This window comes from Peromyscus leucopus, chromosome 17, assembly GCF_004664715.2.
Source record: "Peromyscus leucopus breed LL Stock chromosome 17, UCI_PerLeu_2.1, whole genome shotgun sequence".
Classification (NCBI taxonomy): domain Eukaryota; kingdom Metazoa; phylum Chordata; class Mammalia; order Rodentia; family Cricetidae; genus Peromyscus; species Peromyscus leucopus.
Window position 1 is genome coordinate 3,252,035 of NC_051077.1, and position 16,476 is coordinate 3,268,510.

Sequence of the window (16,476 nt, forward strand, 5' to 3'; positions counted from 1 at the left end):
AGTGTTTTGCCTGCATGAACGTGTGTGCACCCGATGTGTGTCTGTTGCTGATGGAGGTCAGAAGAGGGTATCAAAGCCCTTGGAACTACAGTTCACGATGGTTGTGAGTTACTAGCTGGATGCCGGAAACTGAACTCCCTTAACTGTGGACCCATCTCTCCATTGTTTGTTTTCGAGTCAGGGTCTTTCGTAGCCCAGGGTGGCCTCGATCTCGCTATGAAGCTAAAGCTAGCCTTGAACTCCCGATCATCTTGACTCTGCCTTCCTAATACTGGGCATGTGGGCACGTGCCACCACCACACCCAGTTTCTGAGGTGCTGGGGATTGAACTGAGGACTTAGTGCACGTTAGGTGAGCACTGTACCGACTGAGCTCCGCTGACCTCCCTTCTCCAGTTTTTAAAAGACTTTAGTACACTTACTTATTGTGTGTATGTGAGTGTGTCTGTGCCGTGGTGCCTGTGTGAAGGTTTGGGCAGGCGTGGGAGCTGGCTCTTTGCTTCTACCATATCCTGGAATTACACTCTGGTTTTACCTGCTGAGCCACGCCCTCACCACCTGACACACCTTTTTTGTTTTTGGAGACAGAGTCCCATGTGATCCAGGCTACCCCCAAACTCACTATGCATCCAAACATGACCTTGAACCTATGATCCTCCTTTCTCATCTCCCAAGTGCTTGGATTACAGGTATGTGACACCATGTCTGTTTTGTTGTGGGGGCCTGGGGATCGAACCCAGGGCCTCCTTCATGCCAAGCAAGTACTCTGCCAGCTGAGCTACATCCCCGGCCCCACGGCCTGCTTTTCAGAATTTCAGGGTCACTTGCTTCCTGCAGTCTCGGGAAGTTTTAAACATCCGTGAGATGAGCACAGTTGAGTGTGCAGATGCACTGTCTAAAACTTCATGAATTTGCCATTTCTTAAAAAAAAAAAAAAAAAAAAAAGCTGAGCTGTGATCTTCAAGTCTTGTGGTCCCCGTCTTTTTGGCTGGGGACCTTGGAACTGCCTCTGATTCCTCCCCACATGACCTCTGACCCCAAGCTGCTTCTGAGTCCTGGTAATGTTTCAGACACACTCTCATGTGCTATCACATGCATACACACACACACACACACACACACACACACACACACACACACACACACACACAGTGGGGAGAGCAACTGGATTGGATGAGGCTAGGGCCACAATGGTCGACAGAGGTGGAAGTCAGGGTAGTTGTTCTTGGAACAGATGTATCTAGAGACCTGGGTGCTGGTCCTGGGAGAGGCCTGAACATGGATATCCAGGAAACAGTGGGACGACAAACAGCCATTCTAGGCTGAGTTCCCACAACTGTTCTTCCTCTCCTTCCAGGAAAACCTGCTTCCAGGACGGCTGACTCCAGCTGTCCATTCTCAGAGGAAAGCTGAGAGAATGCTGAGGGACACAACATGGCTTGTGGAACAAAGTTCTGGTCCCACATAGAACTTTCCATTGGCAGCTTAGGGCTCTGGCCACACACTCAACCACACCAAGATGCATTTGCTTTGGGACACTGGTCAGACGCAACTCAAGGGCAATGATACCCTTGTCAGGTTCTCTCAGCCATCCAAGTCCACCTTGCCTCTCTAGGCCATGCCGGGCACCTTGTACCGGCTTGGTCTCACAGCCTGCCTCAGGCGAGTGAATTCCAGACCTTCTGCATTCACTCGATCCGTGCTTGCAGGGCTATAAATGCCATGGTTTTGTACAGGCTGCAGACCTGCGGGAGGGAGGAGCCTGTGTGTTTGGGTTGAGGGAGACCTGCCAGCTCTGAGTGAGCAGCTAGACAGAGAAGAATCAGCTGGCAGTGATGGCGCACGCCTTTGATCCCAGCACTCGGGAGGCAGAGGCCGGTGGATCTTTGTGAGTTCGAGGACAGCCTGGGCTATGGAGTGAGTTCCAGGAAAGGCTCCTTAGCTACACAGAGAAACCCTGTCTTGAAAGACCAAAGAAAGAGAAGAGTCCCTGCACCTGGTCACTGTCCTGATGGTGGTCACCTGTGAGACCGGCAGGCTTGTGGGCCACGCCAGCGTAGGTTACTGCAACTGTGTCTGTGGTCCTGATGCTGGCATGTGTACTGCAGTCGAGACTCCAGAGTGTGTCCGGCAATGGAGATGGGCCGGTGTTCTGCCTCTGTGGATGAAGCCCACGTCTGTGGACCCCAAACACTGAGGAGTGCTCCAGGGCACAGGGTCTGTACCTTCTGGGTGTATCCACCACAGAGGAGGACATCTTACCTCCATGAAACATGGCCCGCTGGCACAGCTCGGTCCAGTTGCTCCCTGCAGCAAGGAGGGCATCGTAGGCAATCATGGGGGCATCGTGGCCGCGCCGCCCGCCTCGGCCTTCTGAGCTCCACTTCTTGTATGTCTGAAGAGAACCGTGGGTCAGTGTGCGCCTGGCAAAAAGATCCAGGTCCGTCCCTGTGCCTGCCATCCACCCACCGGTCTTGTTCACCCATTCACTACGCCCTGGCTGAGTTCCACAGGGCACAGGCACAGCCCAGGCCTGGGGCTGGACTTACCTTGTCTCTCTCCTCAGCGTCATAGTTGTCGGGGAAGGTGGCTTTGTTCTCTGTGTCTTCGCTGATTCTTCTCTCCTCCAGATAAAACTGCCATTTTGCTTCAAAGTAAAACCAGTGCTCTTGGTACTCTAGGGGCAAGCACAGGGCGGGTGGGCTGATGGTGCCTGGCGGAGGTGGGCATGGGGAAGGGGGAGGTGGGCAGTACCTTCTCCCTGTGGCAGGTGTGGGGGACGGAGGTCCTGTGCCCAAAATAAGCAGCCCAGTAGGCATGGCCGCTTCCAGCAGCAGCGTAGAAGATGGGAGGAAGTAATAGAGTGCCGGTTACTTAACTGCTCTCTAAAGCAGAAGGTGGCCACAGGACGATTATGAGCCTATAATTTTAATTAATTAGGTCTGGAGATGTAGCTCAGGGTTAAGAGTGCTTGCCTAGCATGCATAAGATATTGAAGAAGAAAAGAAAGAGAAAGAAACAAAGAAAAATTCCCCAAGCAAAAGAAACCCAGAAATCCAAAGTGAAATCAGCAGGGAATTCTGTATTTTGATGAGCTTAAACCTGGGCCTGCACAGTAAGGGGAGAAGTCTCATTATTACTGACAGCCTGCAACCCAAGCCGCAAGCAGGCTGCAGCACCTCTGGCCAGCATATCTGATGAGGAGGGCCCTGGCTGGGCAGTGGCCAGCGGCCACTCATCTTACAGAGGACCAAGCCCTCCAGAGACTCGGGGCAGCAGGAAATGGAGGTGCCTGCTCTGGGAGGGTCAGAGCTCGTCCTCCCCTGGAGGCAACAGAGGATGGGGATGCCCTGGCCTTTAGGGGCTGGTAAGGTCTGGGGCCACAGCTGAAGATGAGGATCGAGACCCTAAGCCGCGGTGGTGGTGCACGCCTTTAATCCCAGCACTCGGGAGGCAGAGCCAGGCGGATCTCTGTGAGTTCCAGGCCAGCCTGGGCTACCAAGTGAGTTCCAGGAAAGGCGCAAAGCTACACAGAGAAACCCTGTCTCGAAAAACCAATAATAATAATAATAATAATAATAATAATAATAATAATAATAATAAAATAAAAAAATTAAAATAAAGGTGAAATGCCTGTGCGGGGCAGCACGGGCCCAGCACGGCCTCTACCCAGGGAGCAGGGGAGAGCAGTTTGGCAGTGAGATTTCCAGACCCGGAGCCCAGGACCAGCAAGGTCTGTCTGAGTCTTCCAGCTGCCCCTCAAAGAGGGCGCTCCAGGGGACACTCTCCAAGGATGTTTACAGAACATCTCTTTCTGGGTGAGCGTAAGCTCCTTTGAAAGTTCTGCGTCCAAGGAGCCCCTCAGACTCCGGTTATAACAGGACTGCTTCTCAGGGGTCACCTCCCAGAAAGAGTTAATTCCCCAAATGTCCTGGTCGAGGATTCTGTTCTCAGGTTCATGCCCTCACGGAAGGTACACTTCCAACAATAGCCCCCTGAGTTCTGGAGTCCTTGGCTGTCCCTTAGCAATGTGAATGTGGTGCTGTGAGGGTCTGCTCTATCACAGCAACTGCCTTCCAGTCTTGGGGGGCATCTGGTGACCCTGCTAAGATGAGAAAAACAGCCCACTGACTGTAGGAAGTATTGGGGGACCTTCAGGAGACATCTGAGCCCACTTGAGACAGAGGAACCAGGAAATGATGGTTTAAACTGAGCAAAAATAAATTAAATAAATGTTCCATGAAGGCCAAGTAAGTGAGGGATGGATAGTCCAGAGATGAGCTACCTAGAATGCCCGGCACCATCCTTTAGGCCCAATTTCCTTCAGTGCTGAAGCCACGTGGGTATCCTGTGTACTATGTGTCCTTGTAAAGTTGTTCTGGAATCCTCTAGAACATGTCCCGCCCTCACATCTTGTGGTGACTTTGACGGGACGCTTGGAACTCCTCAAGAGTTACTCAGCTTCATGCTCTTTTGGAGAAGCAGCAGCCTTGGTCCTGGGCTCACATCCCCCTTTCTGGATGGCTTATCTTAGAAAGCTTGCTCCTACCTAGGCGTACAGCAGGCACACGGCATCACCCGCACTCCCCACTCACACACATCCCTCTTAGAGTGGAGAACCACCCGGGGTAAGAGGTCTTCCACATACTCAGTGGCTTGGGGAGTGAGCCCTGGGTTTCCTGCTCCTGCATCCGGGCTCCTGAACCCATGTCTACTGCACAGCACTCCCGAGTCCAGTCGGGGAGGGTGGGGTATACTTTGCTGCTGTGTGTCCGAACCTTGAAAGCCATAGTGCTCCTGGGATTTTTGAGTAACAGGCTGACCATGTCCAAAAAGTGACAGGCTCTGGGTTAATGAGAGCAGATGGAAACCTTGGGAGCACATGCCCTTAGTGGTCTCTGGGGACTCAGGGCATGGGGACCCATCTTGCTACATACGGAAGTGTGTGGCACAGGATACATCTCTCTCTCTCTCTCTTTTTTTAAAGATTTATTTATTATGTATACAGTGTTCTGTCTGCATGTATGCCTGCAGGCCAGAAGAGGGCACCAGATCTCATTACAGATTGTGAGCCACCATGTGGTTGCTGGGAGTTGAATTCAGGACCTCTGGAAGAGCAGTCAGTGTTCTTAACCTCTGAGCCATCTCTCCAGCCCCAGGATACATCTCTTTGGCCAAGTGCAGGTTAGGGTGTGGCTGTGTGAAATGTGTGAAGTTGATGCAATCCTCTGTGAATGCAGAGACAGTTCTCTATTGCACTCGACGCTTGGTGTCAGCTTGGACATGGGGAGGGTGTAGGTGTCTCAGGCTGCTGAGGAAGAAGCCACCCATGTGGCTGTGTTCTCCTTGAAGTCCTGGTACCACTTGGAGCAGGTGTCTACTCTCTGCCAGGTGAGGGTCTTTGTGAAGTCAGCTCTCCCTAGACTGACTGAGGGCTTCTCTAGGCGTTGCCTCTGGGTGAACCCCTGGAGCTGCTGGGTGGCCAGGGCAGGACTGGAGTTGGCGTGTGAGCACCTGTGCTCTGGGTGAGTGGAAGGCAGTGGGGCCGGAAGACAGCTCACCTGCCATGTGCCGGATGGTCTTCCTACAATACTCCTCAGCCAGCGGAAGCACCTTCAGCATATCTCTTCCCCACTGTACAGGTGGCTTGCCTTGTACTGCGTAAGAGGCGAACAGAGCAGTGCACAGGGATCCAAGGAAACCTAGAGATCAGGAGGAGAGAGAGAGAGCTCTGCTACCTGGGCCGGTGGCTTTCGGAGTTCAAACAGACCATCCCCAGAGCTGTGAGTTCTGCCTCTCTCTCTCTCTTTTAAAATATTTATTTATTAATTATGCGCACAGTGTTCTGCCTGCATCCCTGCAGGCCAGAAGAGGGTGCCGGATTTCATTACAGATGGTTGTGAACCATCATGTGGTTGCTGGGAATTGAACTCAGGACCTCAGGAAGAAGTGTTCTTAACCTCTGAGCCATCTCTCCAGCCCCCTGCCTCTCTCTTTGTAGAAGAATCAAGACACTCACCTTTTGGGGGCTGCTACAGGACCTGGAGACTAACCAGAGAAGCATAGGCCATATGGTGGTATTTTCTCCGCCCATGATCTTGGGCTATACGGCCCAAAGGAGGTGGTGCTTTCTGCCACTGTACATAACCTCTTTTAAGGGGTTGGAAAAGGGTCATGTGACCCTCCGGCCTGCGAAATGGATTGGCTCTGGTCAGATCAGAGGATGACTTCTATGGTCTACTCCGTTCTGTAATGGTGAGTGTATTTCCACAATTTATATCTTAATAAATTCTGTTACCCATTTAACAGAGTCACGTGGATTGATTGTAGTGAGTGGCGCCCAACCGTGGAGAAGGGCAGCAGCCCACAGGACTGACTCCGACACCTACTTAGCCTGGAGTCCGGTTCCCCTCAAGACCTATACCTCTCTTCTCTTTTGTTCTGACATGAACGATACAGGGACAATGAGTATTTTCCCCCCGTGTGTGGCTTCTTCATCACCACACTTAATGACAATTCTGCTTCCAGGTGGAACATCATCCTCACAGGACTCACGTCCGTCCAGCACCCGCTTTACCTGTGGGATGGTTGTGGGTCATTCTGCCGCACTCAATGCTGATTTCAATAAGGGTCTCCAGTCGTTCTGGCTTCCAGTACCGCATCCCAATGCACATTGCTTTAGTGGCAGCTCCAAACCCTGAACCTACATGGGAGACAGACACCTGAATTCGGATTTGCCCCCGCGACCCCTGGAAGTCTGGCATTCATAACTTCTAAAGAACGAAGTTTATGTAACATGTCATCAGAATAGCATTAGATGAGTGAAAAATAAACACGCCAGCCAAGCCCCAGACAAGAGAAAAGAGATCTGTGGGTCGGGTTGCAAGAAAGTGGAGTTATTTAACCCCTGAAAATGCACTTTTTCTTGACCCAGGGCGGGCTCAGAATGAGCGTCTCCTCGGGGAACATTAGAAGCAGCGTTGACCAGACATGCCTGCATCCTTCCTTCTTCCCTGTCTCTCTTTTCCTCCTCTCCTTCCTTATTTGGAAAAAGCTTTGTTATACAGCCACATTCTTGGGAGCCTTTCTCTTTCAAACCAGTATCATTAAGTTACAGTTGACATCGAGTCCTCTTCTGGCCTCCTCGGGCACTTTACCTAGGGGGTGCACTTCCACACATCAAGACACTAACATTCTTTGTTGCTGCTGTTGAGGCTCTCTACTCTCTCTTGTGAGGTTTCCTGTATGCACACTCTATGAGCCCTCTCCACATGCACAATGGAAAGGATGCAGTTTACTGGTTGGAATCTTGCCTTTTTTCACCACTCTATACAGAGAATTTCCACACCTCAGCACACAGATCTACTTCATTCTTTTAAACAGCCACACAGCATTCCATTGTAGAGATACACAGTTAACTTTCCCATTCTCTTACTGAGGGACACCAGCTGCTTCCAGGTCTTTGCAAAGGTCATCCTCATTCACACGTTTCTGAGCATTGCTTTGGCATGTGTCATTATGTGTCTTTAGGACTTTTATAAGTAGAACTTACTATTCAGCACGGGCTAGTGGTGTGCACTCCCTGCTTGTTCTTCTTTACATCCCTTCTTCTTTCCCCATGAAGGCTTTTTTCACAAGAGGCGAGAAGCACGCAGGGGTGGTATTCTTCTGTGCCTATGTTTTGAGTAAAGGCGTGCCGGATGGCCCTGTTTATAACAGAAGTCGATGATCGCGAGGATTATGCGTCGACTCCTCGTCAAAAACGCTACAAGGCGACGACGAAACTCTGCTATGCAAAAACCCACAGCAAGAAGAAGACAGAAGAAGCACCAGATGAGATAGAATGAGAAGAAGACCACGCACAGCATAGAAAGAGAAGAATGAATATCAGACCAAGATGTTTACTAATACCATCTCAACTTTGACAGATGAACCGACGTGGATTTCCTTATACAAGGGCTTTGTATACACTTCACCTTCATGAAGAGATTCACGTCCCATAATAGATCGTCAATGATCTCCTGTCTAAGCGCACAAATGCACATGATCCTGAGGTCAACTCCCTCGGTTGTTGTATGTAGATTTGATGATCGGTCCATAGGACATTACTAATTGTGCTATATGCGAGAGCTGGGGTGTCCTCCATAAGAGAATGGGAAACGTTAACTGTGTGACAACACGTCTAGAATACACCTGGAATAGTGTAGTCAGCGAGGGGACTATCCACATGGGTGTGGTTTATGGCTATATTGTGTGGGTTATAGTACTGGTATAAGTGATAGTTAAGATATAGTGAAGAGCTCAGTTCGCCTGTGGGCAGTCACCATCCGCGAAGGTGCTGGGAACGGTAGAGTGTGAGGCACAGGAGGTTCCTGATCATTTTAAAAATGGCAGAAAAGGTCAAACGCAGCAGGCAAACGCCATATCATAACAACCATGCATTGCATCCTTCCCTCTGCTCTGTGAGACTGTGTAGCGCAGTTCGTGATTTCGATAGATCTCTTCCTAGATTTCCTTCCATAATCAAATGGAGAGTCGAGAGCCTCCACAGCAGCACAGAGCTTAGTGGTCTTGAAGTGTGGAAGTGCACCCCCTAGGCTTAATGGTGCCCGGGAGGCAGAAGAAGGACTCGATGTCAACTGTAAACTAATGATACGGTTGACCAGAGAAGGCTCCCAATGTGGCTGTAATACAAAGCTCTTTTCCAAATAAGAGAGAGAGAAAAGGAGACAGCGGAAGAGAAGTGAATCAGGCATGTCGTCAACCGCTGTTCTAATGTTCCCCGAGAGAGCTCATTGAGGCCCGCTGGGTAAAAAAGTGCATTTTCAGGGTTAATAACTCCAACTTTCTTTGCAACCCGACCACAATTTTTTTCTCTTGTCGGGCGCTGGCGTGTTTATTTTCACTCATTAATGCTATTCTGATGAATTTACTAACTCCGGTTTCTTAGAAGTTATGAGATGTAGATCCTAGACAGAGCCATCTCTAAGCATGACGAGAGAGAACTTGCTGCCTCAAGAGTGCTTGTGTAGTGCAGAGTCCAGTAGGGATATATGAAAACTCGAACAAAGGTGTCTGCGGTACTCCGCTCTAACCGCTCTCTGTAGTGGACATGTTTATAACCAGTTCCTACAATAGAGCTGCTCCTGTGATGTTGCACGACATAAAAGCCATATCACATTGGTGCTCATTCGCTACTCCTTCCTCTGCCTACCTCCTTGCGCTCCGACTACGTTTCCAGCTTAATCATACCCCCTTGCGCCTGTCTCACGATCTCCCCTCCTCTCTCTCCTACCCCTGCCACAATCACTCCGCTATTCCCTTCGCACTCCTCCTTGCTTCTTTGTGTTTCTATTTGGGATATTGTCAAGACAGGGTTTCTTCTGTCTAATCTCTGGATGCCTGTCCTGAACTTGATCTGTCAGAGCCACCGGATAGATAGCCTCGCGGATTACCACAGAAGATTCCGACTGTTGCTCCCTTGCCGTCCCGAGGATTCTGAGGATTGTTAAAGCCGTTGCGCCACACCACCTGGGCAGCTCAAACATTGGAGACTCTTCAGCTGGCATTCTCTAGGATGCTCTCGTTTCGTGGCCTAACCTGTGTTCAGAGAGAGACTGACCTAGCGTCACCTGACCTGGTGCGGTGCGTGACATAATATCGCCCTTCAGATGACATGTCTCAGGCTTTCCAGCACTTGCTCTACCTGTCATGGGAAGAGAGAGCCAGAGCTCCACAGATTAGGCGAGGCAGAGAGAAGAGGCGTTAACACTGGTAGCATCCACAGTGGGAACATTCCTACGATGAAACCTTCGGATAAAATACAGAGCACTGGTTATCTTCTCATTCTGAAAAGAGGACCGGGAGGCCACAAGGGCCAGTGGAGAGAGTATGAAGGTAGGATGGCGTGCTGAGAGTACGATGGCGCGATGCTGGCTGGCGCTAATACTGGCCACACTCCTGATGCGGACACAGACGGCTATATACTCTTCCTCTACACAACAGCACAATCTGTCAGGAGACACGCCGCAGTAGAAATATGCCCTTCACACCGATTGACATGGACAGCCAAATGCCATCTGGGGAGGAGCACTGATTGCGACGATGGACAGCGATCTTTAAACAGATGCTCAGGGACACATACAATGGCTGGCTGAACGAAGGGATATACAAACTGGTGCCAGGGAGACATGAATCCGACACTAGGGCGGCACTGCTACACAGGAGAGTTCCCAGCAGGCGGCTCAGGACACCCACCTGGTAGACCCAACAGCAGCTCTGTGAAACATGAGAAAGGCCTCACCCTTTTCCACTGAAGGCGCTGTGTGCCCAGGCCAGGAGTACGTGGCCGGCTTCGAGCTGCGAGACAACAGTCGATAGTGGAAAGGCGCTTCCGTCCGATGTTCGTGCTAAGCTCTACTCCCCAGTAAACACTCCACGATAGCGCTATTATCCATTTCCTCAGCTGGTACAGGATACCAGGACACCAGTGACGCTCATCGTGGAGGAAGAGGGAGCACGATTCAGCTGACTGCATAGGAAGTTTGTGGTGATCCCGTCTGGCATTGGAGAACCAGCTCCATCACATATGGCAAGAGACAGCCATGTCGGCGGGTGCATAGATGAGCGCAGAAAAATTCGGTAACTCAAAATCTGAACTTGGTGATTTTTTAGAACCTTAATGGCACGTACTATACCTCCCTTGAGTTTCTGGTTGTCTTACGGCTTCAGTTGCCTATCGCTAGGAGATACACACCAAGCGTGCAAACAAGACCGATATGGCACCTCTTGATGAGATACGGAAGACTGAGATTCTCTATACTTGGGCGTTAAAATTACAGGTCCAGAAGTTCAAGTTATAAGGTGACTACATCAGTGGTGGGGACAGTAGCGGTGTGACGAAGGCTAGAGCCATGGCTAGCTGGAAGTGTTACTCAAGTCCTACAATCTTTGCAGGCATATTAGGAAGTCGCAACCTTGACAGTGTCGACACTGGAGGACACAGCCTGATTACAAAGCAATAGCCGAGAAACTCACCGACCCCGGTAACTTCGACAGTTGACACAATATTGCTCCGAACAATGTGCACACACCTTCCTAAATCAGGTGACTACTCTCCATTTGGGGCTCATTTCTTTCTCTCCAAGACGCCCAAAGTGGTCTACGGTTATGAGAGTACACTGGGAGAGCGAGTTCTACCCGCCTCATTTTAAATTAACATAACGGTTATTTGTGCAGACAGTTAGAAATATTCCTAGTTCACACTATTAGTACCAGACAGAGCGAGAGAGGACGCAGCGACTAGTCCTAGGGAAAGGGACACCACAGGCAGACGGAGGAGACTACCAGCTGAACTGATGCGGCGAGATCACCGTCGTTGCATTCTGTTTATGTCTTGCATAATTGCAATCAACACGCGCCTTAAACTAGCCTATCGGAGAGCCTCGACGATTCCTCAGAAGCCCTCGGTAATGGGTCACATCCCTCGCACATTATGCATGGCTGCGTCAGAGGTTCAAAGACTCACATCATTATCTGGAATACACTCTGCTTGCACCCTTGCCAGCACCTGGTCCTTCGCGGCCACTCTCTGTTCCTCACGCCCATGAACGCGCACCAGGAGCCACAGCCATGGCTATTCTATGTCGGGTCGAAGAAAGGATAAGACCATTAACCGCGAAGGGCTTGACGGCGTCGCTGGAACTGAGCAAAGAGCAGAGGTGAGTCACTAAACGCTTAAATGCACAGCTGGATGGACCAAGTTGCGACGCCACAAGGGGAGGCTTCTTCCCGGCCCACCCTAGATACGTGTCAGGCACAGCAGCGCGCTCGCTTGAGATAAGTGCTCTCAGGAGCAAGCACGCAACAGGTGGGGTCTCCCCACGTAGAGCATTTGATGGCGGCACGTCGTCTCCCCCCTGCAGGTGTGCGCTTGCCCACTACCAGCCCATCCAGCGGTTATAAATCATTCTTTGTCACGAGCAGGCACTCGACGCATACTAGCACGCAAGGGGCGCTGTGGCCGAGAGTCGTCAACCACCAGAGGCTAGAGCGCTCCCATACCACCGGGAACCGACCTCGCGGAGTCGAGGTGCAGCTGTGCTGATTGAATGACGGTCGGAGGTGGCTTGATGACCGAGAAATGGAGCATGATACAGGGGCTGTGACCCTCCTCCAGAGGAACGAGTACCATGCTGAGAAAGAGGCAGTAGACTCAACCATGACCTCCCATATGTGGCCAAAGAAGCGAAGCCCAACTTCTACAAGATGCGAAACACACACACCCAATCCCACTCCCTGGTCACTCACGCGATCCAGCTCACCTCCTGACCGGCGATCAGAGACCGACCCTGATACAGCAGACTCCAGTCCCCCGCCATGCTAGCGATCACCACTCCACCCCACGTCAGTAATTGCACTCCGTACAGGAGACAGAGCTGCCTGTGCCTCTACAGCTAGTGAGCGGCGTTGAGTAGAAAGGGTCTTCTCCACCCCTTGCCCTCAGCAGCCTCCTTGGACAGAACACGCGCGCATCTACCACTAGGGCTCATGACCTCAGCTTCGGAAGTGGGGCAGGAAGAAAACAGAGTGAGCTCAGCTGGGCTGACGTATAGATAGGGACAAGCGGATTAGACCAACATCTTCCACCTGAGCACCTAGTGCTCTCTTATGTATGCAACCCTTACAGAAGTAATCAATATCAGCCTTTGCTCTGCCAGCTAGAGAGGACCACCTGCTGATGGTTGGCTCACAATGGCCTGTAAAATGAGGAGACCTGCGGTGTCGCGCCCAGAGCTCTTGGCTGTATGCCCAGGGTGCCTGCGTCGGTTTATCAGCTCGCTATCTGGCTTACACTACGAGCAGCTTTCCTGCCTAGTCCTGGCAAGCGCCAACCACTACCCACGCGCGCGGAGAGAAGTTCTGCTCTCACTAGAAACCGAGAGACTTATCCAGCGGTAACAAAGGATCCATAGAGAATGCCAGCACGCAGTGCACGTAACTGTTACATGTCTATGTACCGAGCCGCCCATACCACCTCCCATTCCACGCCTCCCTGAAGGGGTCAAGGTCCAGATTTAAGAGAAGTCTGCCTGAGCTTCACCTGACGGCGAACTGAAAAACAAAGACTCCAGTTCGAAGTACCAAGTACCGTGAAGCGAATCTTAAACGAAGATGGGACCGCTTAAGTGGCCCAATCTTCTCACCCAGTACCTTCTGTCTCACTTAGAGTGCTGCCATTCAAACTGCCTATGTACCAACTCGGCTGTCAATCCTGAGAGGTAAGATTAAGGGGCGCTATCGCCTAGTCACGTCACCCTCTAGTTCATGCCAGCGATCCAAGAATCTCTCCCTGCAAGGCGAGGAGCACTCACGCTTAGACAACTTTTTCCGACTATCGCCTACCGTAGCACCACAGTCATACCTGCCTTACGCATATGCGCCCTGGCAGTCCACCAGGGGCACAAGATCCCTCTCCAGAGCCCTGAGACTGCGACTCTCGCTAGGTCGTCGCATGCTGACAGCGAATAGAGACTCTACGTGCGCTGTTGAGTCACCTGTACTGCGAGCTACTACAGGCCCAAAGAGTATGCATCAGGAGCGGATCCCTACAGGGCCTCAGCACAGTCGAGCAGCGACATAGTCGAGATGAATCTACATTGCCAACCAGAGCACCGCCAATCATACCTGAAGTGGGCAGCGATGCAATCTAGCCTCACGGCGATTGAGAAGCCAGTGGTGCCGTAGAGTGGGGATTGTCTGTCGGACGTGATGTAAGCCAGCTCGTCAGGCTGTACTGCACACTGCCGCGATGAGGAGTCTACAGAGTCGCATGCATCCAAAAGAGACAGTTCTTGATTTGTCTTTCTGAGCGCTACGTAAGACGAATGCCAGCGAGGTGCGACACTCTGAGAGCGAAGCTCGTGGCGCACGATCGTAGTAGAGGCCATGGTCGTGTACATCCCTATCAGAGCCATATGAGCACTAGGGTGAGACTGAAGACAGGACGCGACGAGTAGGTTGTACATCAATACTGGTGCTAATGGAAGGGGTTCTATCTCTGAGGAGAGCAGGCTACCAGGGGCATCGCTACAACATCAAATCTAAGGCACGAGGATGGGCGGGGTACACAAGAATCTATCGGCCTGTGGCCAGGTGCCTAAATGAGGGTGATGCGGTAGTCCACTCGTCGCCAGGGCACCATGGTCCGAGTATTCACGGGTACACAATTAGTTCCACACGCCAAGTGTCCACGTCTCAGCGACACGTGCCCCGAATGCAAGCGAGCTGAGAAGGAACCATCGCGTATACTACAGGAACGTGAGAGGAGTGGACGCGTGTCTCTGTGAATAGGCGTGCATGTACTAGGCGGGTGTGCAGAGCCAGCCTCCTCATGAACTTTATCGCTCACAAACGAGTTGTGCCATCTTCGCAATCATAGTAATTCCATTTCTAATAGCTCAGTTCCTCCATACATAGTCAAGACTCTAGCATTGGCGTTAAACGTCCAGTATAGGTAATATGACACAATCAACCTGCTCGAATGTTTACCGCTGAGAGACCTCTACGTACAAAGAAAAAGCGAGTGCTTATGTGTTCTAGAGAGTTCGAGGTTTATCAACGCCGCCTATACCACGAGCTACACCCCTTCCAGCGATTATGGTCAAGTGTTGCTGGTGACTCCCACGAAGCCATAGAAAATAGTATTTATGCTAGCCGTACTCTAACTAATTTTGCTTAGGGCAATTGGCTAGATATGAGTCAACATCTAATAGGATCATCAGAGAGTGCGTTCTTAAGTCAGACCTTAAATGGTCACATCCTTCTACCCAAGAGGTCAGCAACACGCGCAACGGTTGGAACCATCTGGTGATGACCGAAGACTCTCAAGCGCGTGTCTCAGCAAGTGATTTACTCATGAATTGATATAGTAGCCTATGGACAGGGCCAACAACACAAGAGCAACACATGACTGTTACTTCGGGGCCTGAGACTGGCGAGGGATACGTCTTTTTATATCCTCAACCAGATTACTGAAACTATAAGCACAAAACAAAACAGAAACATAAGCACTCATTCGGACCAAACCATGAAATACTCTTGCAAAGGAGTGCGACATAACTCAAATCTAACCACACACTACAATCGTATAGAGTGGACTGCTTAATACCGCTTCGATACACCCTCTGAAGACGGAGCGTCCCTCTTGTGAGCACTCGCTCCCATCCAGTGTATGCTATGCGGTGATGTCTAGGAGCATCTCCAGAGCACATCCAAGAAGAACATATGCGCATGCGTCAGCAGCGCCGGCGGACTCAGCAGAAACAACTCAACTGCAACTGCCTCCAGCCCTAAGCAATTCCCTGAGATGACACGACACAGAGCGTTTGACGTCCGCTGGAGCACGTGTGGCAGCACAAAGGAAGCAGACACGCACAAAGGAGTCGCAGCATATCCACCAGCATGTTATTGTATATTGATGAAGTCTCTGTTTCCTTAGGTGATCTGTAGTCTGATGTGAGTATTGGCACATATTAAGGCATGCTAAATATTGGCCAAAATAAATATCAGTAAGAGATAATTACATCTATTATGAATTACTTTATAATTGTTCTTGAACTCCTCAATACGAGAGATGTCACACTTCCAACAGTGGGTGATCTCATCCTGTGTAGCTTTGCGCCTTCCTGGACCTCACTTGGGTAGCCAGGCTGGCCTGGAACTCACAGAGATCCGCCTGCGTCTGGCTCCCGAGTCTCTGATGTATCAATGAGTATTTGACTGTGTTTCACTAGCTCTCACTCAATACGCGGACCCGTTGATGATATTGCATAGCCTAGATGAGCAGCTAGTGACTCTCCAGATAAATCACCTTGGATTCCATAATACTTATTTCACACACGGATGGAGACACGATCGCATACCGTTCCAATTCTCAACACAGCTGGTGACGCATATCTCTATCAACTTGCTAAATATCATGTCAGCCTCTATTTAAAGGACATGACATTGTGCACTACCTATACACATGACCACAGAACTAAGCTGCACGTCCGACTCACGACAGACTGACTCAGTGGATGCCGGATTGCAATATGGTGAGACGAGTACTATTGTGCTGGTGAACCCTCTGCTTCAGAGCAGGCATTCATTTCTTGCTGGCGGCTCTTGGAGGGCTTGGTCCTGCTGATATCTAAATTTTGCAAGTGTATGGCCAGTCAGCAGCTCTTGTGGGACCTATTCGCGAGACCCATTGCCATAAGGAGAACAGTACACCACTACGATTTCAGGCATATCCGCATACCGGTGCGTCTGAAAAGTCCCCGGAACGCCTTGTTGATGCGTCACTGCGACCTGAGAGCCGTGTCTTCTTTACTGAGAAGCAGCCTACTTCTGTCTCAAATACACGGAAGTACCAGCACTCACTTCCTCTCTCCGTAACTATTACTTGACACCAGCAAAGCACATCGTACCGAAG

The 16,476-nt window shown here is 50.8% G+C and overlaps 1 protein-coding gene across 1 annotated transcript in view; it reads right to left on the reverse strand.

The window, feature by feature from the left end:
• The window catches only part of LOC114701243, a 28,980-nt gene extending 21,962 nt beyond the window's left edge, over nt 1–7,018 (reverse strand). The window contains exons 1-4 of the mRNA XM_028881267.2: nt 6,577–7,018; nt 5,561–5,701; nt 2,549–2,676; nt 2,262–2,394 (exon numbers count right to left, since the gene is read on the reverse strand). Of these exons, the coding sequence (XP_028737100.1) occupies nt 2,262–2,394; nt 2,549–2,676; nt 5,561–5,701; nt 6,577–6,763 (589 nt within the window). The 5' untranslated portion in view covers nt 6,764–7,018. The remainder of the gene's footprint in view (nt 1–2,261; nt 2,395–2,548; nt 2,677–5,560; nt 5,702–6,576) is intronic.
• Between the last annotated feature and the right edge of the window lie 9,458 nt (nt 7,019–16,476).